Here is a 24117-nt window from a genome sequence, read left to right as displayed (position 1 = left end):
TATACATATTGCTAAGAAAATATCCACATCTTCTTAGCCTTTAGGAATGAGCTGGAAAAGAAAGACCAGTCTGAACGGTGGCACACTCATTTCTAGCAACAAATGAGAAGAACAAACTATCCAAAGGATGTTCCTTCCTTTCCTGCTAGGAAACACTGCTTTTCAAAATGCTTCCCTCATTTTTGGTTTAATGTTGTAGTGCCAAGCCAAGGAAAAGGAAAGCTACCACTGAAATATCCACGATATAGCTAAGACAGTTTCTAATATTCTGACATCCTCTCAGTTTTATACGATTGTGTCCCACTGCATGCCACATGGCCCTCTTATGATTTTTCTTGATTTTGACAAGATCTTTGAGACAATCAGTTTTACATAAGTATCAACTAAATACTTTTCTGTATTTAAAAAAAACCCCAACACTTTGCTATACAACACTCTCATGCAACTTTTGCAATCCCTACATTCTTCCACTCTTAGCTTTCAGTGCACATTTTAGGTGCCTTCATTGTATCTATATCTTTCACTATACACATTGCATGCATGAGAAAATCAACTGCTAGTGAGAAGTCCATACATATCCTTTAAAACATAAGAAACAGACTAGTACCATCATGCTTTTTATCTGAGTTAAAAGATAGTATTGAGCAGAGGAAGACAGAAAGCAGAGTCAAAGAATCAATTTGTGATTGATCATTAAATATATATTTATATTCCAGATTCATGAATTAGTATTTTCCCCTTTTCTGTTCAAATGGCACCAGAGTTGATGTACCAGGTTTGAAGGATGTGGATTGGTATAGGGGTATAGCAGAAAGTTAAACTTGTCCTTGTCTGTGAAGATAGCGGTTCAGCCAGTTCCTCCTACACCAATCCATATGGCTCTAACTTCTGAAGAAGAAAGCCATAATGGGTATGGATCTTGTGGGCATCTAATGATGGCATACAGTATATGCAGTATGCTGTCTTCTCTCGCATATTATGTTTACTAGCAGAACCATAAGCGTACAGATAAGAACAAGTTTACCTTTCAGACTCATGATGAAGACATCCACCTCGGGCTACTTCCCAATAAAAGGAAGGTCTGCCTGGCCACCACTTTGATCCAGCGCACACTCTGGAGGAATTATCTTTGGGTGACAGCTGCCTTCCCTGCAAGGTAAGTTGCAATCAGGAAGGTCTTGATGGGCGAGTTCCAGATGCATGTAAGTGGGCTTCCCAACCCCCCAAAAAGGCTAATCTTATTGTTGCTTGCCAAGGGTCACTTAAGTGTTACTCCTAGCTTTACTAGAAGCACTAAAATCTGGCAGAAAATCTTTGAACATACCTAGGATGGCTCACCTCAAAAATATTCTGCAAGTAGAACACTGATGCAGAATTCTGTCTCAGAGGGCTAAAGTACAATCAATACTTATTATCCTTTGCATGTATAATGACCACAATCTAGAGTAAAGTCTTCTACATGAGGGCACACATATACACAAGGGATTTCCTTCTTCAATAATTTCCCCCTCCCCATCCATAATTCAATAAATGAACAGTATTTTTCAGTTTAGAGAAATTTCAAGAGCTATTTCCAAAGGCAAGCAGGTTTAGCTCGAAATAAAACCCCAAAAAACCAATCAAACGATTAGAATGTATATACTTCGAAGAACAAAAAGCAACATTACTATTAAAAAAATAGGGCAGGGAGGTCCAGCAATATGTAAAAAATGTCAATTGATCAGGGCCACCTAGTGCAAAAGGGTAGAATCTCTCTTAATGCATGCAATTTATAAAAATTACCTGAACTGGAAAAATTTAATCAGAAACAAGTTCCACTAAGTTGAATGGTGTCCACTCCTAATTCAGCACATAAAGGTTTATCAGCATTAATTATCTGGGCACTGTTCCATTATTTGGACAGAGGCCACAAGGAAGTGCTAGAGAGAGAAGGATAGTGCATTTTATGAGGGAGGGAATTGAATGATTAAAACAATTTCCCCCATTTTCACTAGTGATTCCCCCTCCCCACTTCCCATTTCACAAACAAGGGTTGTTTCCACTACAAGAACATTGGTGGTGGGAAAAACAAGAAAACAGAAGGAAATGGTTTTCTTTCTTCAACCCTGCCTTCATCCTTGTTACATGAATTATCATTCCCTCTCTACCCCCCCCCCCCCCGGCCCCCTTTTGGCCTCCACCCGAATAACGGAACAATACCATCATCTGACTTATAGTGTAGTTCAGAGTACATAACTACATTTATGGTGTAGTTCAAAGTATTGAACAAAATGACTTAACACTTGGTTAATGAATGGTTAGGTCAGCAGGGAGAAAATAAAGTTTCCCATTCAACAAAAACCTCACTGTGCAGACAACATTCCACTCTCTTGAAAAACCTAACAAAATAATACTATCTGCAGGACATTATCTCTATTGCTATAAGGGTCAATGACATAACTTCAGGTGAAAAGCTTTAGAAGAGTTTCTGATGAACTCTAATAACAGAAAGCACGAAATTTTACAATGAAGTTTAACTTGGAAAAATGCACGATATAGATATGAGGAATGTTATAATTTCCACAGGACCGAGTCCTTAAAACTACCACTTTTAAGATGACAATACAAAGGAATCAAATGGATCTATCTACACTCCTGTATGGAATCTGAGCACTACAATAGAGTCTCACTTATCCAACACTCGCTTATCCAACGTTCTGGATTATCCAACGCATATTTGTAGTCAATGTTTTCGATGCATTGTGATATTTTGGTGCTAAATTCATAAATACAGTAATTACTACATAGCATTACTGCATATTGAACTACTTCTTCTGTCAAATTTGTTGTATAACATGATGTTTTGGTGCTAAATTTGTAAAATCATAACCTAATTTGATGTGTAATAGGCTTTTCCTTAATCCCTCCTTATTATCCAACATATTCGCTTATCCAACATTCTGCCGGCCCGTTTATGTTGGATAAGTGAGACTCTACTGTATTTGCAAGAAAGCACACTTAGAATGCGCCCATTATCCAACATGGAAAGTCTGTAATTTCTAAAATCAACATCATTATATATAGGGGCTTTAAAGCAGTGGAGCTAGTTGTCTAGGCAACATCAAGTACAACCTACCACTGCTAGACATAGCCTTCAGTATTGATTAATTTAAAAGCGGGCATGTTCAACTGCTACAAAATGCAGGACTAAATGTAGTGGGCTTAAGTAACAGGAGTAAAGATTTCTCTTGAACACTTGGGAGAAACACTGAAAGGTTGTTCTGAGATGGCTTTTTGAACATAATGGACAGACTGCCTCAAGCATGGAAACAAAGTTTAAAACCCGGTTTAGTTGACTGGTAAGGTCAGCTGAGTAATCAATAACAGATTGCACACTAGAAAGTGGAACAGAACAGTGGCTTGAAAATGGCTTAGTGCTGCCTGCACTGTGTGGCATATGATTCCGATAGAGGAATAATTTTAAGGAATACCTTAAAATTAGCATCTTAAAAAGTTTGCTTGTATTACTTGAGAATCATCAAACCTTACTAGATAACCCCAAAATATCAAGTATATTTTGACTGTGGTGTTATGAATAGCTATCTAAAGTACAGAGAACAGAACATTGTCCTCATCATCAAAAAGCAGTGACTTGGCAAGCATAATAACTTTTTGAAACACATTTAATTTGCCGATGCTACCCTAATTTTTTTAAAATAGGAAAATTCATGCCATTCCAAAAATATAAGATGGATGCATTAACAATCAAACATGGATGCTGATTTTCTCCCTCTTCATGCATGACATTTGCTTTTAGGATTCGTCCTCTATACATCTGGCCATGTTTCAAAATTGTTTTCAAATTAGTCAACAAAATTCTGGTAAAAAGTCCTATAAACCCCTTACTCAGCAACCAACATAGGGAAAGAAGCAACCGCTCCTATGTACGCATAGAAAAGCCAAAAACCATTTATACATACTTGTGCTACCATCCCCACAGGTGACCCATGTTTTTTCTAGTTGGAGAAACACATTGGGCACCCATTGACTCTGTATTGATTGAAACGTGGATTATAAATGTTTAAAATTTAAAATAATAATGCAGTGCTATGGCTCAGTTTCCATACTTTGACTTATCAAAATCAAGCCCTTTTCCCCAGAAGGAGACTAGAATTGTTATTTTCTTGTTTGGGACATCTGATAGCAGGGACATTTGTGTGTAAGTATGTGTTTTCAAGTCACTTTGCAAAACACCTATTGTGTCATCCAATTAAGCCAGTTTTATTAACCTGATCTTTTAATCTTGCTGTTTTAGTGCTGCTCTTGCTCTCATTGCTATTTTTATGACAACTGATTGATTTCTTGTTGCTCCTAGGACTTTACTTCTGTGAATTCTTAGCTGCCAAGAAATTAACAGGGACAGAAGTACATAAGAGTATATTAGTCATTCCTCCTTCCTAAGAAATGTAATGCCTGGAATGAATAAAAGTCCTTTAATTGAAGCTTTTCACTGCAAAAGATAATGGCAATATTTATGCCAGACAGAATCTTTACCAAACTTCAAGCCTCACGTTAACTGCCTTTCATTACTTTGCAATGTTTTTTGTTCTGAATGAGAAGAGTTTTTCATTCATTCTTGGCATGCAATCTCCTTTCACTACAAAACTCTGCATAAACTATACTAGCTCCTGAAAACTTAAGAATACATTTATTATTAAAACAATCTGATGATCCAGAACTTGAAAATATAGAGCAAAAATCACCAAAAATCCTTATTAGAAACAAAAAGAAACACACTGCACTAAAACTAGACAACTACTAGAACAAGGGGAAATGTTTTCATACTGCTATCTACTGAACTTTTCCCTGTTCTGAAACTCATATTTGAATCCCAATTAGTGGACTATGTTCTGTTAAACCAGAAATCTTAGAAATATGCAGTATATACACTGAGGGGGGGGGAGTATTTAGTCAGATACCAATTGTACATGTTCTCCCACTTAAAAAGATGAGAGAGGTCTGTAATTGACATCATAGGTAGACCTCAACTATGAGAGACCACATGAGAAAACACATCCAGAAAATCACATTGTCTAATTTTTCACGAATTTATTGCCAAATTATGGTGGAAAATAAGTATTTGGTCCATAACAAAAGTTCATCTCAGTACTTTGTTATATATCCTTTATTGGCAATGACAGAAGTCAAACATTTTCTGTAGGTCCTTACAAGTTTGGCACACACTGTTGCTGTTATGTTGGCCAATTCCTCCATGCAGATCTCCTCAAGAGCAGTGATGGTTTGGGGCTGTCACTGGGCAACACAGACTTTCAACTCCCTCCATAGGTTTTCTATAAGGTTGAGATCTGGAGACTGGCTAGGCCACTCCAGGACCTTGAAATGCTTCTTACGAAGCCACTCCTTCGTTGCCCTGGCAGTGTGCTTGGGATCATTGTCATGCTGAAAGACCCAGCCACGTTTCATCTTCAGTGCCCTTGCTGATGGAAGGAGATTTACGCTCAAAATCTCACGATACATGGCCCCATTCATTCTTTCATGCATACGGATCAGTTACTCTGGTCCCTTTGCAGAGAAACAGCCCCAAAGCATGATGCTGCCACCCCCATGCTTCACAGTAGGTATGGTGTTCTTTGGATGCAACTCAGCATTCTTTCTCCTCCAAACAAGACACTGAGTTATGTTTTTGCCAAATAGTTCTACTTGTTTCATCTGACCATATGACATTCTCCCAATACTTTCCTGGATTATCCAAATGCTCTCTAGGAAACTTCAGTCGCCCTCAGACATGTACTGGCTTAAGCAGGGAGACACATCTGGCACTGCAGGATCTGAGTCCCTAGCAGCGTAGCGTGCTACTGATGGTAGCCTTTGTTACGTTGGTCCCTGCTCTCTGCAGGTCATTCACTAAGTCCCCCCGTGTGGTTCTGCAATTTTTGCTCACTGTTCTTGTGGTCATTTTGACCCCACGGGGTGAGACCTTGCCTCCCAGATTGAGGGAGATTATCAGTGGTCTTGTATCTCTTCCATTTTCTAATTATCGCTCTCATAGTTGATTTCTTCACACCAAGCTGCTTGCCTATTGCAGATTCAGTCTTCCCAGTCTGGTGCAGGGCTACAATTATGTTTCTGGTGTCTTTCGACAGCTCTTTGGTCTTCACCATAGTGGAGTTTGGAGTGTGACTGCTTGAGGTTGTGGACAGGTGTCTTTTATACTGATAACAAGTTCAAATAGGTGCCATTACTACAGGTAATGCATGGAGGACAGAGGAGCCTACTGAAGAAGTTGTTACAGGTCTGTGAGACCCAGAAATCTTGCTTGTTTGTAGGTGACAAAATACTTATTTTCCACCATAATTTGGCAATAAATTTGTGAAAAACCAGACAATGTGATTTTCTGTATGTGTTTTCTCATGATGTCTCTCATAGTTGAGGTCTACCTATGATGTCAATTACAGGCCTCTCTCATCTTTTTAAGTGGGAGAACATGTACAATTGGTATCTGACTAAATACTCCCCCCCCTACTGTATCAGACTTACAGCCTGATCCATGATTATTTAGAAGTAAGTCTTGCTACACATAACTGAGCTTACTCCTAAGTAAGCATATCAAAGCAGTCCACAAATACATGAATCACTTCAACTATTTGTTTGTACAGCTGAGAAGCAAAGCTAAACATCAGTAAGACAGATATGTTCTCTCTGTTGTGTCATTTGCTGCTTTGCTTTTGTAATATTTATAGTAAACCTTCTTTGCTGAGAACGATAACCTATACCCTGCCTTCTTGCTGATTTTAGTATTTACTCTATCAACATAATGAAACTCCCTTGCGAAGTATGAGAAATGAAGAGCAAGTAGGACAAGACAAAGTAAAGAATCTGGAAGTACCAGCAATTTAAAGGGCAAAAGAGAGTGAAAGTTTACTTGTCATATTTTGGTCATGGTTCTCCAATAAGGGGACAATACATATCAGGTCACAACTACTGTATATTCTCTGCCTTTTTATTTACACATGTTGCTATTACCATTTGTCACTCCTTAGTTTTTATTGTGTTCCCCTACAGCAGTGGTTCCCTACCTTTTTTTGACCAAGGCCCACTTTGACTGGGGTTCACTCTGCAACATTAGTACCAAAAGGGTTACAAATTAGTTTTTGGTCAACTTTAAATTCAGTTTGGTTATCTTGGGCGCTGATTCAGAAAACTGCATTGGATAAACCACATCAGCTCTAGTTTCTGATACAGAACATATGTCATCTAGTAGTCACCATCTGCTCGGCAACAGAAAACCATATTTAATAACCTAGAGCTGATGTGGTGTATCTAATACAATGGTCAGCTTTTCAGAAAGGAGCAGAAATGAAATTAATAAAATAAAATAAGAGGAAGGAGGTTCACGGACTGGATTTTCCTTCTCATGGCCCACTGCTGGGCCACGGCCCACAGATTAAGAACCACTGTCCTACAGCATCCAAAGAATGGGGTCATGGTAAGGGGTGTGTGACCAAAATGGCCAGAGGTCTGGAAGCTAAGTCCTCTGAGGAACGGTTTAGGGAGTTGAGTATGTTTAAGTTGGAAAGGAGGGGACATGATAGCCATGTTTAAATACAGTAGAGTCTCACTTATCCAACACTCGCTTATCCAACATTCTGGATTATCCAACACATTTTTTGTAGTCAATGTTTTCAATACATCGTGATATTTTGGTGCTAAATTCGTAAATACAGTAATTACTACATAGCATTACTGCGTATTGAACTACTTTTTCTGTCAAATTTGTTGTATAACATGATGTTTTGATGCTTAATTTGTAAAATCATTGTTGTGACTGCGCCTTTGGGTATTATGGTTGATGGGGATGGAATTCGAAGAGGAAGAAAAAACCCTCGTGATGAGGGTTCACTGGAGGAGTTGCGCAGGAAGCGACTTAGAGAGCTATATGGGGGATCTTCTGAGGAAGATTCAGATGGGGAGATGGATGCTGAGGAACAGGTGGTGGCTGGGGAAGCGGGCACTGAATGGGCACAGCCACCGGAGATGTCTGGGGATTTGGGGTCTATGGATACTTCTGAACCTGGGGTTTCTGCAGGAGCTGATCCCAATTGGGATGCTTGGAGAAGGGAGGATGGTTCTTTAAGTGTTCATGGGGCTAAGTGTGGGCAGGATGATTGGGACTCCGACGAATTGCTAGGTACTCCAGATCCACGAGCTCTAGCTGTGTGGAGCTCAGACTCTGAGTAGATTTGGGACACCTGGTGTTTGGGTGTGAGTGTTTGGTCACCCAGGAGGAAGGGGAATAAAATGGGAATGTTTGGCCACTGCACTTTGCGTGTGGCAAGGTGTTGCTGAGGCGCCATTGGGATCTCTGTGTTTCCATGAAGACTGGACTTGGACTATGATTTGAATCTGCTGTTATCACCTAGCTTGGCTCTCGCTGTGTCTTATCGTGGACCTGTTTTGGATGACTGCACCCTCTTCAGACCTTGGATCGGAATTTGACCTTGCTACTGCCTTCGCCCTGTGATTGATGACTACTATCGGCTTTTGACTCCTGGCTTGCTCTTTGGACACCGCTGTTATCTCCTGACCTGACATTGGAATCCCGGACGACGTCTTTTCACCATCCTTTTGGAGCCTTCGGCTTTATCCACATTGTGGAAGCAGTCTACTGCATTCTTAGTTTGTTTGTTTGTTTCCTGACCAATTTGGTGTTTTCTTTTGGGAACTGTTCCTTTGAAAACTACAGGGCTTGGACTCAGAAAGTGCAGTTTGCACTAAGTTTGTTTAGCTTTGTTTTTACCTGCTTGTGTTGCTGAATTACATTTTTGTTTGAACTGCTCTTGAAGCACTGATAGTGAAGTGTTTCAAGGTTTTTTCTGTGTTAACATTACTTTTTGGCTTATCTGCTGAATAAACTCTATTTTTGTTCGCTAATTGGCGTCTGACTCTTGACAATCATAACCTAATTTGATGTTTAATAGGCTTTTCCTTAATCCCTCCTTATTATCCAACATATTCGCTTATCCAAAGTTCTGCCGGCCTGTTTATGTTGGATAAATGAGACTCTGCTGTATTTGAAAAGATATACTGAGGAGGAGGCAAGCTTGTTTTCTTCTGCTTTAGAGACTAGGACACAGCAATGGATTCAATCTGCAAGAAAAGAGATTCTACCTAAACACTAGGAACAGTTAAAGCTGATTGGCAGTGGAATATACTGCTGCCTCAGAGTGTGGTGGAGTCTCCTTCTCTAGTTTTTAAGCAGAGGCAGGATGGATATCTGTCAAAGTGCTCTGCTCTTTCTGTATGATAAGATGGGGTTGGATTGGATGATCCTTGGGATTTCTTCCAAATCTAACATTCTGATTTATGGATAAGGTGGATTTCCTCTAAAATATTATCTTGACATTCAGGATTTTCTGTATTCTGATGACTGCTTGTCATGTTTCTAGAAATAGCCATGTATGCTTTATGAAGAAATGTAAGTAATTTAACTCTTCATCTCTGTTAGTGAACAGGAACTACTTTAACATTATTATGGAATTTAGATATACAATAGGACTTATTAATGACAAAACGCCTTATTACAACATGTCTCTTCTTGCAAAAGTAACCTGAAAAACTTGCTTGTTCTGAACTCCACCCACATCTTCGGAGAAATAATGAAGAGCTCTCTTTTGCATATAAGAGATCTGGAAGTAGTCTGAACTACCTTGCATGACTAGGGTGAGCAGTGTCCCCACCCACATAAATAAATAAACTGGGCTGTTTATCTAGATCATCAAGATTTCAAGATACCAAACATACACATTATTGAAAAAGTTATATGCACACAGGAAAGCACCACATTCAAAACTCATTTTGAAATTTGTCACAGCAGATATGACAGACATTAGTAATATGAATAGCTGGATACCTCTTTGGAACTGAAACTCCCTAGACTAAAACTTTCACACCACAAAGAGTTTATTGACTTAAGTATGCCATTCACCTGAAAGAAAATCTTTAACAAAAAACAAATAGGCACATTCTTCTCACAAGAATGTCATTATTTTATAGCTATTTATTCAAAATAGTTAAAACAAAACAGGGACAACATACTTACATGTTTAAAACAGTTAACAGGAGCTGCTGTGAAACTATTGCTATTGATGTAGTTTCCCCAACTGAATCCATCCACTGGAACTGGTGCTAGAATGAGAAAGTTTGTTTAGCAAGCTCACAGCTAATTTGCCATGTGTTTACTATTTCTAGGAGGGGAGGTGTACTGATGGAAAAACTTCAAAGACCCTGCAGGGGATTGCTATGCCCTAATAAATATGGTGCATTATCTCAAAGATAGTCAGCAGACAACCCCATCAAATCAACAGAATATAAATTTTGAGCAAAACTAACTGATATAGGTTGGAAGGAAGCAGTTCCTGATGTCAATGCACACAGGACAATAATGGTAAGCTCTTAATATCTACTGGGGTTTGTTCCACGAATACTCAAATCCCACTTATATACAGTAGCAAATTAAAATGATTTAAAAAAATATTTTCAAACCATAGATGGTTGAATCCATGGATGTGGAAGGCCAACATTTATCACAGGGCTGAAGAACTTAATGGTTCTCCAGATGTAGATAAAGTACTTGGGCCAAATGAGGCTCTTAAGAACAATATCTACAGAGTCACAGACTCTCTGCCCATAAACCACTAGATCCATATAAAATGCAGCACTATAAGAAGAGTAGCTATTTTCCCCAACCTGATAAGGTAAAAATACCTTTCTTGTTCCTAACATACTCACTAGTCTAGTATCATAGAACTGAAAGAAACCATAAAAGCCATTCAGTGCGACAGCAAGGTTCATGACATATCAGAATGCTTTATCCATAGCATTTTACTGAATGATCACATAAAACATTCCCACAACACACTCACAATATTAAAATTCTCCTCTTTCTGCTCTCAGGATACTGCTGAAGCTTAGAAAGGTCATCAGAAAATTGTTCCCCACATCAAGACTTTGCATACCCGTGTTACCTGTTTTAGTCTTTGACTGGTTCTGTACCGTTGCTTGATACTGGGCATATGCAGCTAATTTAGCAACTAAAGGTTGTTTTTGAAGCACTTTAGCCTTCTTAGTTGGAGGTTTTCCCTAAAACAACAAGAGCTGAATAAGGTCCTTCTCAAATACACAATGGAAGCCTTAGCAGCTTTGCTTCTGCTTCTCTACAGCGCAAGGCAATAAGATACTGCATAGTTTTACAAACAAAAATATTTATTCAGAAAACCATTTTTAAAAATAGTCTAATATCACAGAAAATATTCCAGTAAAGTAAAAAAAGCAAAATATTACTGAAAAGCAGGCAGGATCTTTTAATGCAGATATAACTCTCTTTAATCAACCATAAAACTTTTGGTAAAAATTATTTGGTTCCTCCAATTTGATCACAAAACATGGCTAATATGATATGGTCAAAAATGGCCTAGACACATGATCTAGATAATGAGGGTGTTTTCAGCCTTAACAGTTTCTTATAAATATCAGGTATACGATTAAGATTAAGGAGAAGAAGAGACAATAAGGGAGTGAAAGAGATGTAACTCCGAAACTTGAAACAAAATGAATAGATGTGTTGTCAAGGGCTTTCATGGCCGGAATCAGTAGGTTGCTGTGATTTTTCCGGGCTGTATGGCCATGTTCCAGAAGCATTCTCTCCTGACGTTTTGCCCACATCTATGGCAGACATAGATGGTGAAGGCCTCAAAACCTCCGAGGGTGCCTGTCATAGATGTGGGCGAAACGTATGGAGATAATGCTTCTGGAACACAGACATACAGCCCAGAAAACTCACAGCAACCCAAAACGGATACTTAGCTCCTACATAAAATATAAAAATCCTTGTTTCCATTTCTCTTTCAACTTTTAGTATACAGCCCAACATTATAGTTGCTAAGAGATTTTTTTTAATAATTCAAAACTAAACGTAGGCTAGGGAGACAGCACAGGAATATTCACCCTGATATTTCTGGCTTAACAGATGAAAATGCATTAGTATTATACTGCCAGAAGATTTTTAATACTGCAGATGGAATTAAGTCCATGAGAGCCAAATTCATACAATACATATTAATTTCTCCAACTGTAGTAGAGTAAGCACAAAAAATGTCTCATACATCATCACAAAAGTCACAATCAAATTCCAGCATGAATATGCCCATTTTTCCACTTGCTTTTGATGAGGGCTCTGAAAGATACTTGCAATACTGAATTTTAACACAACACTCACATCTTCTTGACCATGAACTGGAGAAGGCCCTAGTGAACTCTCTTTTCCGGTCAAGTCTCACCCATATATGTTCTGCCTGTGGTTAAAGGTCTTTGATGCCTACTACAGTGATATCAATGTAGTGTTCATAAAGAACTCATATAAAGTTTATTAAAGAGTGAGAAGAGGGTACATTTGAAGAAACTGATTAATTTTAATTTTATAAAATGATCAATGGTGCAGAAAAAGAAGGAAACAATCCTGTGCAAAAATAGAACTCCGGATAAGCCAATTAAATTGACAGAAAGTTACATGACACAAACTTCCCACAGTACAGAATGTAAACATATGGAATGCTTGTTCTGCACCCTTCATGTGAGGAAAGGTTACTTGCTCAGATAGATTCTCGTTGTTATGTGTAACCGCTTCCTACAAACATAGATGAATGAAACACTCAGATAAAGTGCAAACTGAACACGGATTCTAAGGAAAAACAGCAAAGGACTGCTGCCTTCATGCCCTCTTTGCAGATGCATTGAAGGCACTGGATTGCCTGCAGTAAAAAATACATTGGTGGAATAAACAGGATTTTGGTCCAATCCAGTAGAACTCAAATATTTATTTAAAATCAACTATTTATTTAACTTTATTTTCATCCCACCTTTCCTTAATAGAGGGACTCAAGGCAGCTAACACCAAACATGACACATTACAATTAAAACAGAACAAATGCATTAAAATTATACACACACACATATATATATATTCTTTTGTGTCACGGAACATATAAAGTTCACCCATCTAGAAAAGGCAAGCAAAATGGGGACCATTTTGATCTCCCTGGGAAGGGAGTTCTAGAGTCTAACAGTATGCATTGATTCGAACTCTCAAAAATATTATTAAAACTTTATATATATAATATATATATAATAAAGATAATAAAACTATGACTGTACCGTTACCTGAAGTCTGGCCAGAATGCTGGCCTTCTTAGAGTTCGATGAGTAACTTCTTGAGCAGGAAACACTGCAGAAACGCTTGGTTTTAGAGTAAAAGGCATCCCTGACACCGACCATTCCACACATTTCACAGGTAGCTAATAAAGAATGAGAAATTATCCTTGTGTTACATACAGTGCATGATGTGACAATTGGATTTTGAAAATTTTAAAATTTAAAAGGTTGTTGTGAAAACAAGGGCTAGTGATAAAGCATCCCATGATAACTCTTATGTTTCCACTCACTCCTCATTGCCTTACTCCTGTCTGTAACTAGGAATCATATGTAAGTCATATGTTTGCAACTTTGGTACTGCCTATAACTGCATCCATCAATTGGGAAAAACACTTCATGCATTTAATGAAGCGAATGGCACACATGAAAGCAATTATACTAAAGCAATTATGTCCTAAGTCCTATTGGTAGTCCTATTCAGAGTAAACCTATTGAATCATCAGAATTTACATATGTATTAACTTGTTATTCAATTGATTTATTCTAGTTGAGATTACCAATAGCACATTTGTTAGCAATTAACACTAACATTTCTTGTTTTTTTAAAATATATACATGATAAATACTAGTCCAAGAGGTGAAGGCACACTTTCACATTGGGATTTGTAGAATATTATAGCTTGCAAACAACAGGCCACCATTATTCCTTGCAGCAGGGGAGCTTTGTCTTGTTCCTGCTGAAACAGCAATTTGTTGTTAACTGTCATCATGTGGACTTTGACTTATGGCAACCCCATAAATGGGAGCCCTCCAATACCCACTGTCAACAACAACCCCACTCAGGTCCTGCAGATTCAGTTGTGAACTACCTGATTGACTCTAAAACCAATTTTTAAAATCTAATCAACTATTCTGTCTACAAAATAATATTCAACAGTAGCATAAATTTGTAAAACATTTCTATTTCCCCAAAACAGTCAAGCTTTGAGAGCATTTTGATTTGAGGGGAAAAAAAGCCCTTTCATTCCAGATCTAGTTTATCTTCTTTTAATCCTATCCTTTCCCCCCTAGATGGAACCAATACTGTTTTCATATCAATTTACATACAAAAACAGGTGGGAACAACCTAGATTTTGATCAGAGAAGATTCTCAAAGAAATGGCAAACTGCCTACCTTGTGAATAAAAGCAAGTGGAGGCAAGTATAATTTCTGCCTTAGTTATCAAATGAAACAGAACTGCTCTAAAATTATGCTGATGCAAATACAAATGTTCATTATACGCACCCATGCCAGACTTGCCATCTGGATAAGTGTAGACCTGTCCATTGTTCTTGATAATTGGGAGACTTGAGGGCAAAGGAGTTACTTCCTCTTCACTCTCGTCAGTACTGGAGCTACTACTGGTATCCTCACTACAGCTATCATAACCATCAAACATCCCGAATGAATCGCGTCTCTTCCTTTCTGGCCGTGAAGGATGCTCAGTCTAAAAAGAAAAATGATTCGGAATTTTTAAATATAAAGCCTTGAAATAGTTCAAGATTTTAACAAATTTCTACTTAGTATGTAATTGTATATTTAGAAATTTTACTATATAATTTGAATTATTGGAAAGGAGTTTTAACTGTTAAATAGATGAAACAAAATAAAATGCCAGTTCCATGGTTTGTTAAGTCTGCATAAAGCTAGTCAAATTTAAATTTATGTATAGACTTATATGCAATATTAAGTAGATAACAAAATTATATTAAACATATTTTATTAGGGATTTGTGAAACTGACAAACTCAATCTGTCCAAGGTTCACCCATTTCTACCTCCAGAACTCATTCTGACTCATATTTCTAACTAGGTTGTGCTTTTTTCATCTTCCATCAAAATTTCAGTACACATTTTCCAAAAGCAACAGTTCCTGTCCACATTTGTCATTTATATACATTCTCTCACCCATGTAAGTGTGTTTGTGTTTTTCAAATGACCACAATATTCCATATACATTTTTGAAATATATAAATTATGCTTTTTTCCTGTGATATGCAAATTAAATAGCAAGTTGATAAATTGAGAAGATGTTCTGATCACCGAGTTCAGACCCTGAGGATGAATTAGGTAAACTCATAGCAAGTGAACACAAATAATCTGATGGTTCCATTAAATCAGGGGGCTCCAAACTAAGGCCTGTGGGCCAGATGCAAGCCACTCAGGACATTTACCTGCCTCTGCCCTAAACTTTAGACTTAGGGTCACCCTAAGTCTGAAACAACTTGAAGGCACACAACAACAATCTTAATTAACTTGAGTAACCTCATCAGGCAAAAGCAGGCCCACACTTTCCATTGAAATACTGGGAAGTGTGGGTTACGTTATGTTGGTTAAAATTGTTCTTCATTTAAAATACTGTATTGTTCTTTCATGGTTATTTGAATTACAAATATGATATGTGGTTGTTGTATGTCTTTCGGGCTGTGTGGCCATGTTCCAGAAGTATTCTCTCCTGACGTTTCGCCCACATCTATGGCAGGCATCCTCAGAGGTTGTGAGGTATGTGGTGTTTTTTTACAAGGTTTGCTCAGTGAGAGTTCCCTTTGCCCTCCTCTGAGTCTAAGAGAATATGACTTGCTGCAAATCACCCAGCCGATTGCCATGGTCAAGTGGGTATTTAAACTCTGGTTTCCAGAGCTGTTATCCAATGTTCAAACCACTGCATCACAGTGGCCTGAAACTATAAATATTAAAAAGAGAAACTGTTCTGTATTTGAGCTCCAGTTTCTTCGGGTCTCCCACAGTCAACATGACCAAATGCCTAGACAAAGGCACAGGGAGTACATCACATCTGAAAAATGCTTTTTTTTTTTTTTGGAGGGTGGGAAGAGGATGTTGACATAACATATATATACTGGATCCATCTTGAATATCATTCAGACAACAAGGCACAAAACAACTTGCACCAACAGGTGGGCAAAGCATAGCCGTGTACTTACGTACAGCCCTCACCCCCTCCAGAACACTTTGACTATCTTTTTTTCTGATCAGAACATGTGTGCATTGCTTTTCCTGGTTGTCTCAAGAAGAGGCAATTCCTAAATGTTGCAAGCTTTAATGGCACTGTTTAACAATAAGAAAATAACTGTTTTCAATATTGGAGATGGAACTTTGAGCCCCTTTGAGTCTCCTTTGAGGAGAAAAAAAACAGGGTATAAATAAACATAATAACAATAACTTGTGCTCATTTCTGGTTTTGTTTTGAAAGTATTTTTTAGCAGTTTTACATATACACACACACACCCCAAGAATCTGGGATAAAACTTATTTTATGAGCTTGCCACAGTTGCCTGCCTCACGTGGGGGATACATGATTGTGATGTTATTTATCACAGGTATTTCTTTCAATAAGGTTTTAATCATTTAAAGCAATCTTACATGGAGTCAAAGGAGATGTACTGACACTTCGATAGACTTGCTGGAAGCTGGACAAGTGCCTTTCCATTTTTTACACCTAGAGCAACGTTGCTGCTGAGTTAAAAAAAAGTATATCCTATTGATTATAATAGGAGGGGCTTTTTCTAAAGTATCAATATCATATGATAATTTTTATTATTCAGCACTTGTTTATGGATTTTCTAACTAAGTTCTTTAAGTGGCATACAAATACTAGAAGGGTAAGATACATGTTTTAGGTGTTTAGAATACACCAGCTTCAGGCACAAAGCCCTTCTCAGAAAAAAATGGAGCAACTTTTGATGCAATACATCCAAAGCCCATTTCTTCAGGATTAACCATTTAGAGCTCAATGATTGTTAGCATTAATGCAAAAAACTGTCACTAGCAGCTTCCCTCCTACTGAGTCATGTTACGGGCTTTGGCCTGCACTGTAATACAACTATATTTTAGACAACTATATAGAATCTATATTTTACACCAGTGTTATTCAAGATATGTTATTACATTATGTATATGTAATACAGAAAATCCAAAATAATAAACTTTCAAGCATTTCCAATACAGTATAGGATAGTGTGCTCATAAACTGCTATGATAGTATGATACAGCCACTAGTCATATGGCCTTGAAGACAAACATAACTATTTCTTGGCCATGGCATATTGAAGCAATTTATAAAACAAAGCCGTGCTTTTAAAAAACATCAATAATGGGTGGATTAACTCAGTGAAAATTTGCCCTTGGAGCAACATCATATTCAGGTGGCTCAAGAATACATCTGTCTCCCTGGGGTGTCACCTGCTCTGTGCCTCTATCACCACCATTGCTACTAACTGGTCATAGAGCTCTAGCAAAGCTCCTAGACACTGTGGGAGCCTTTGCTGGTGTCAGAATGGTGCAACAATGTGATCATCAAGAAAGAAAAGGGGTGCTCCCTCCTTCTTGCTGGTTGCAATGAAGCTCTTTTCTGATATCAGCAAAGGCACTCGCAAATAATCAGGTGCTTGGTTGGTGCTCTGTTGCTGGCTAGGAGTGACAGCAATGGTTATATGGGAATGATCCATTCCCTTTCCTTGTTCTGATTAATGGGCAATCCATTGGGTGGAATTGGACCTGGTTGCACTGGACAAACTGTCACAAAGTCCCAGGATACTTTGGACACCATGGATTGATGTCAGGCTGAAAACCATGCATTACATGTCCCTGAAGAGTTTCGAAGGAAGAAAGGAACAGTTTTAATACAGGCAGCTAATATCTAGCACATGGGGGTGGAAGAACTGTGGGCCTGCTACATCAGAAGCTGGAGAAGCATTGATTTACAATACAGTTTTTTAAAAAATAGGAAAGTTACTAAATAATTTTCCTTCTTTAACATACAACTTTGATATTTCAGAACTCTAGAAAACATCAAGCAGAAATGTGTTGTCGAAGGCTTTCATTGCCAGAATCACTAGGTTGCTGTGAGTTTTCTGGGCTATATAGCCAATTGTTGATTGGGTCACCCAGTTTACAGAAAACCTACACACACAGATAGATACCTACATAAAAACTCCAACTATCATCCAAGTAAAAAAAGAAGCACAATTAAAGCCCCTGCAGACCGTGCAAAAAGAATCTACAAACCCCACCTCCTCCAAGATGAACTGAACCACCTAAACTGGGCTCTACAGGCCATTGGATACTCCACCACAGACATCAGACGAGCTGTAAGGCCAAGAACAAGCCAGTAGGCTTGATCGATCCACGAAAAATTTGATTCTAAACTCGTTTCAAAACTAGAGGGGGGCAGCGTTTCGTTTCTGAAGGTATTTCCGAATTTTGCCCCCAAAAAAATTCGAAATTAACAAAAATTCGTTATTTTCGAAATTAATTCGTTAATGGCGGATGCGCATGCGCAATTCCCAAAAACAGCACAGAGGGAGAGGACTTTACAGGACTCTCCCACCCTCATTTTTTGAGTGATCTTCTTCAAACTTGGTACAGTGGTAGAACACATTTAACACTGATAGCTCACCAAAATTTGGAACGTTTCCCTTATCCTCTGATTTTTGGCAAATTTTCATAGCTTTTATAATAAACCATTTTTTAATAATTGCAGAAATCTGTTCCTGGTTTGAAAGTCTTATTTCCTGTTAAATTGGGTTGTCTTTACTGTGAAAGTCATTGTTCTACTTCAGAAACTTTGTTTTTGTGGCTGAAACTTTGTTAAATTGGTGTGTGTGTGATATATACTGTGTATATATATATAGTCCCTGCATATGTGTGTGTGTGTTTGTGTGTGTGTGTATATAGGTAAAGGTAAAGGTATCCCTTGACGTTAAGTTCAGTCATGTCTGACTCTGGGGGTTGGTGCTCATCTCCATTTCTAAGCCCAAGAGCCAGTGTTGTCCATAGACACCTCCAAGGTCATGTGGCCGGCATGACTACAAGGAGTGCCATTACCTTCCCGCCAGAGCAGTACCTATTGATCTACTCACATTGGCATGTTTTCAAGCTGCTAGGTTGGCAGAAGCTGGAGCTAACAGCGGGCACTCACTCTGCTCCTGGGATTTGAACCTGGGACCTTTCGGTCTGCAAGTTCAGCAGCTCAGTGCTTTAACACACTTCGCCATCGGGGCTCATGTATATATAATATACATACACATACACACAATGTGGAGAATATGTGGAAAGGTAGATAGATAAGTTGGGAGCCACAGCGAAGGCACCTTCCTGGGAGCAAGGTCTAATAATAATAATAATAATAATAATAATAATAAATCCCTTACAATATCCAAGATGGCTCACTGCTACAGAATCTTGGGAGGTTTAGTTTGGTATGGTACCATTATTGGCAGAGAAAGCTAAGCTGTAGGAGTTGAAATCCAATCATTTATCCTCCCTATAGAATCAATTTTATATGCATTTTTAGCTACAGAAAAGCTAAAATCAGGACAGTAAAAGAACAACACCCAGAAAATGGGAATTCCAGACAGGAAACAATCAGGGCCAGCTAATACCTCCCAACAAAGGATTCCCCCAGGTAGGAAGCAGCCAGGCTTTGAAGCTGCAAGGCTATTCAATGCTAATCAAGGTGACCAATTGCAACATTCACACTTGCCTCCCACAGACAAGAGTTCTTTCTCCCACCCTGGACCTTCCACAGATATATAAACCCCACTTGCCTAGCTTCACACAGACGTCAAAACCTCTGAGTATGTCTGCCACAGATGTGGGTGAAACGTCAGGAGAGAATGCTTCTGGCACATGGCCATAGAGCCCAGAATACATACCACAACAGTGTGATCCCGGCCATGAAAGCTTTCGACAACACAACCACAGTATCCATTCAAGTTCATGTAGCGTCGTATGGAGACCTGTATTGGGGGGAGGGAGGGTGCGAATCTGGGCCCCTGGGAGTCGTAGTCCTCCCTCCCTCCCTCCCCGGGAGCAGCCGAGGACGGGCCTGGCCCACACCCCCTCGCATCCCGGGCCTCTTCCTCCTCACCGCCGGGCCCCTCTCTGTCTCTCTCGGTCTCTCCATTCCCGGCTCCATCCGCCGCCTTCCCGCCTCACAGAGAGACACCATTTTCCCCCTCCGTCTTCCTCCTCCTCCTCGGCCTCCTTCCCCCTCGCCCCCTCCCATTGGCTGAGCCCGTGACGCCCCTTTTGCTGAGGGGCAAAAGGAAAGGGCCTGAATGGTGGGAGTTTGGGTGATTTGCAAAAGCTTTTTTTCCTAACGAAAAAAACGACGAAATAAGAAAAAACGGCCTCTCACGATTCGAAACCGCGATATCCAGACGTGTGGACAATCAAGGCCGTATATTGCTTCAAAACTAACGAAAATAACGAATTAATAACGGGTAACGGGGAAATCGAATTATTTGAGCAAGCCTACAAGCCAGGAGAGTAAAAACAAAGATCCACCCAGAGGAAAAGTGTTCTTACCATACATCAAGGGAACCACTGACCGCATAGGGAAACTGATGAAGAAACACAACCTACAAACCATCTACAGGCCCACTAAAAAAAAATCCCACAAATGCTAGGTTCAGCAAAGGACAACAGGGATCCTCTCACCTCTGCAGAAATCTATCGTATACCATGCAGCTGTGAACAAGTCTACATAGGGACCACCAAATGCAGCGCCCAAACACGAATCAAGGATCATGAAAAGCACTGAAGACTAGCTCAACCAGAGAAGTCGGCCATAGCAGAGCACTTGATGAACCAATCTGGACACAGCATATTATTTGAGAACACAGAAATGCTGGACCACTCTAACAATTACCATGTCAGACTACACAGAAAAGTCACTGAAATCCACAAGCATGTGAACAATTTCAACAGAAAGGAGGAAACCATGAAAATGTACAAAATCTGGCTATGAGTATATAAAACACTAAAATCAGAACAGTAAATAAAGAACAACACTCTGAAAATAGGGGAATTCCGGACATGAAACAATCAGGGCCAGCTAATACCTCCGAACAAAGGATTCCCCCAGGCAAGAATCAGCCAGTCCTTGAAGCTGGCAAGGCCATTAAATGCTAATCAAGATAATTAATGTTTACACTTGCCTCCAACAGACAAGAATTCTTTCTTCCTCCCTGGACCTTCCACAGATATATAACCCTCCCTTGTTTAGTTTCCAATATATCTCACAACCTCTGAGGATGCCTGCCATAGATGTGGGCAAAACATCAGGAGAAAACATACACAAATTCTAAGTGACTTGCAATCTGAAGCTCACCAAGGATTGAAGTTAGAAAGCATACGTATTTCTATATGCTTCTGCCACTATGAAGATGTGCATCATGGGATGCATCAATGAAGCAACAGCTATCTATGCCTGTTTACAGCCTTTCAACTGATATCTTAAGACAAAGAGCAGCCACAGTTCCAAATGTTATGCACTTAGGGCTGCACAGAGATGCATTCTTCTTGATCATAAACCTTTTCACTATGTAGTGCAGCTAAGCACTACATAGTGCATAAGCTAAGAATTTTGTCTTTCACATTGTCAATATTTCATTTAGGTAAGGCACTAGCCAGGTCTTTTGATTATCCACACATCTATTGCTAATACAATACCAAAGATGCATGAAAAGGCCTTCTGTGACTGTTCACTGGAAGAGAAGACTATCAAGTCATTTTAAAGAAAATCTTGCTTGCAGTTATCAGTTCTTGGACAAACAAAGATTTGCAAGATCAAGGTATCAACATGTTCCTTTTCTGGTGTACTTGACATGAATAACAAGAGAAATGAGAACATCAAACAAAGGAGAATGAGTTACAAGTATGCGCCCACTAATGAATTACAGTCATTGGAGGTTATGGGTGCAGCTCCTCGGTGGGGTGGGGAGTAACCGTTGTGGCCCCTGGGAGAATAAGGAACTGGTCCCGCATACCACTTTACTTTCTCTGCAGACCCTGATTCCTTTTCTCTTGCTGCACGCTGTGAGTGCTTATTTAATTTCTGCAGAAGAAAGCAGATACTAGGACGAGAGAACAGGAAAGGGAAGAGGAGGAACCTACCTGGGGTTCCAGTTCCTGCTCCTCTTTCTATGTGTTTCTGTTCCCTCAGTTCTGTCATTTTCCTTCCTTTGCCCAGGCAAAAGACGTTTGCAGCACACAAGAAGAGGATTAATGAGGTAAGTTAAGTAGCATGTGCAGCCAGCTCTTCCTCTTACCTGTATACCACAAGTATCTGTTTCACAAGGGTAAAGGGGGATACTGAGTGGAATAGAAACACTCAGAAAAGAGAAGAAAACCCAGTCCCTCATTCTTCCACAACATCATTTACATTGTGGACCCAGTTCCTACTCTTCTTGCTGAGTGCTGCATGTTTCTATTTTCCCAGAAACCTCCCTCCCCTCGTTCATATAAAGAAGAAGAGGAAAATAAGCTTCATCTGCGAGTGAAGTGTAGGTCCAGCTCCTCCTCTTACCTGCATGCTGTGTCTGTTTCACCCAGGAGCAGAAAAGGAGACACCTGCAACATCACTTACTCTGCGGATATGGTTCCTCCTCCTTTTCCTATTTGCCATGTATTTCTGCCCCCCCCCCATCTCTCTTCCTTTGCACATGCAAAACAGACATTTGTGGCGCACAGGAAGATGAGCCGGATCCACAGATAACAGTGGCCCACAAGGCTGGCTCCTCTTCTTCCTGCATGCCGTGAGCGTCTGGTTTTGTCCTGGGAAAGGAAGGGAGACACTGAGTGAAAAAAGAAACATGTAGCATGTTTGCCTTCCTAACAGCAACCCCCACTCTGCTCATCTCCTTAGGATGGGGTGGCTGTGTGAATGTTCACACAGCAGACCTGACTTCGGCGATGGTGACACAGGTTGTGAATAATCAAAACTGTGATGTGAAACCTGGAAATGTGGGAGGTCAACTGTATAACAAAAAGTCATAGGAAGCTAATGTTATAAACATTGTTTCAGATAATAAAGGTTATATTGAGTGCACTGGAAATGCTACTGAAAAGGAAGAGGAATAAAGCTCATAATCCAATGCCACACTTTTCCAAAAATATTTTAAAACTTACATAGCAAAAGTACATTTAAATATATCACCCGGTTTTATGTATAACAAAACTACCTACATTTTCAAAGTTTAGGAGCCCCGGTGGCAAAGTGCGTTAAAGCGCTGAGCTGCTGAACTTGCAGACCGAAAGGGTTCAAATCCCGGGAGCGGCGTGAACAGCCACTGTTAGCTCCAGTTCCTGCCAACCTAGCAGTTCAAAGGCATGCCAATGTGAGTAGATCAATAGGTAACGGCAGGAAGGTAACGGCGTTCCATGCAGTCATGCCGGCCACATGACCTTTGAGGTGTCTACGGACAACGCCGGCTCTTCGGCTTAGAAATGGAGATGAGCACCAACTCCCAGAGTCAGACATGACTGGACTTAACGTCAGGGGAAACCTTTACCCTTAGTGAAACTACATTTGAGCAAAGAGCACACAGGACTATCACTAGCAAGTATAGTGTACAAAAATCAGTAGTCAATGTGTTTTAGATTCCTGCTACCATTCAAAACAAATGGCTTGTTGCCAACATACAATGTATCTTAATTTAACAGTTTCTCCTTCAGTGCCTTTTTCCATGTTAGTTTTAAAGGCCTGTGAAAGGAGAAAACTATTCAGGGTTTTTCAAAATAACATTTAAACATACATGAAACAGGCTTGTTTGTATCAGTCATCTTCTGTTCCAGGATGTTGGCACTGTATACAACATTATTCCTTGAAAATGTCTCTAAACAAGCCCAAGTGTTAGAAGAGATGTGGCAGGGAGAAAAGGCAAGCACAATAAGACCACAGTAACATGTCCTTAGTGAGGTTTTCCTTCTTCCTTCTGAAGAGTTAATCTGCATAAACCACTTACAAGCCTTTCTTTTACAACCTTTAAACACTACTGTCTTCCCTTGAACGAAGTGCTGATTGAGCACCCAGAATTTAGGATGCCAGAACCTGAAATGCTCCAATAT

At 39.5% G+C, this 24117-nt stretch overlaps 1 protein-coding gene across 11 annotated transcripts in view; it reads right to left on the bottom strand.

The window, feature by feature from the left end:
* The window catches only part of mbtd1 (mbt domain containing 1), a 76168-nt gene that overhangs the window by 33997 nt on the left and 18054 nt on the right, over window positions 1-24117 (bottom strand). For 7 of the 11 annotated variants that reach the window (XM_062970546.1, XM_008104553.3, XM_062970547.1 and 4 more), the window contains exons 2-5: window positions 14492-14693; window positions 13210-13349; window positions 11025-11139; window positions 10100-10185 (exon numbers count right to left, since the gene is read on the bottom strand). In XM_062970546.1, coding sequence (XP_062826616.1) covers window positions 10100-10185; window positions 11025-11139; window positions 13210-13349; window positions 14492-14645 — 495 coding nt within the window. In that variant the 5' untranslated portion in view covers window positions 14646-14693. Of the gene's footprint in view, window positions 1-1024; window positions 1150-1782; window positions 1920-10099; window positions 10186-11024; window positions 11140-13209; window positions 13350-14491; window positions 14694-16626; window positions 16920-24117 lie in introns of those variants that run through there. The other 4 variants (XM_062970544.1, XM_008104555.3, XM_062970545.1 and 1 more) reach the window with 3 other exon arrangements.

Source organism: Anolis carolinensis, chromosome 2, assembly GCF_035594765.1.
Source record: "Anolis carolinensis isolate JA03-04 chromosome 2, rAnoCar3.1.pri, whole genome shotgun sequence".
Classification (NCBI taxonomy): Eukaryota; Metazoa; Chordata; class Lepidosauria; order Squamata; family Dactyloidae; genus Anolis; species Anolis carolinensis.
The sequence above is the reverse complement of the archived record's forward strand: the minus strand, read 5'-3'. Positions and strand labels throughout refer to the sequence as shown.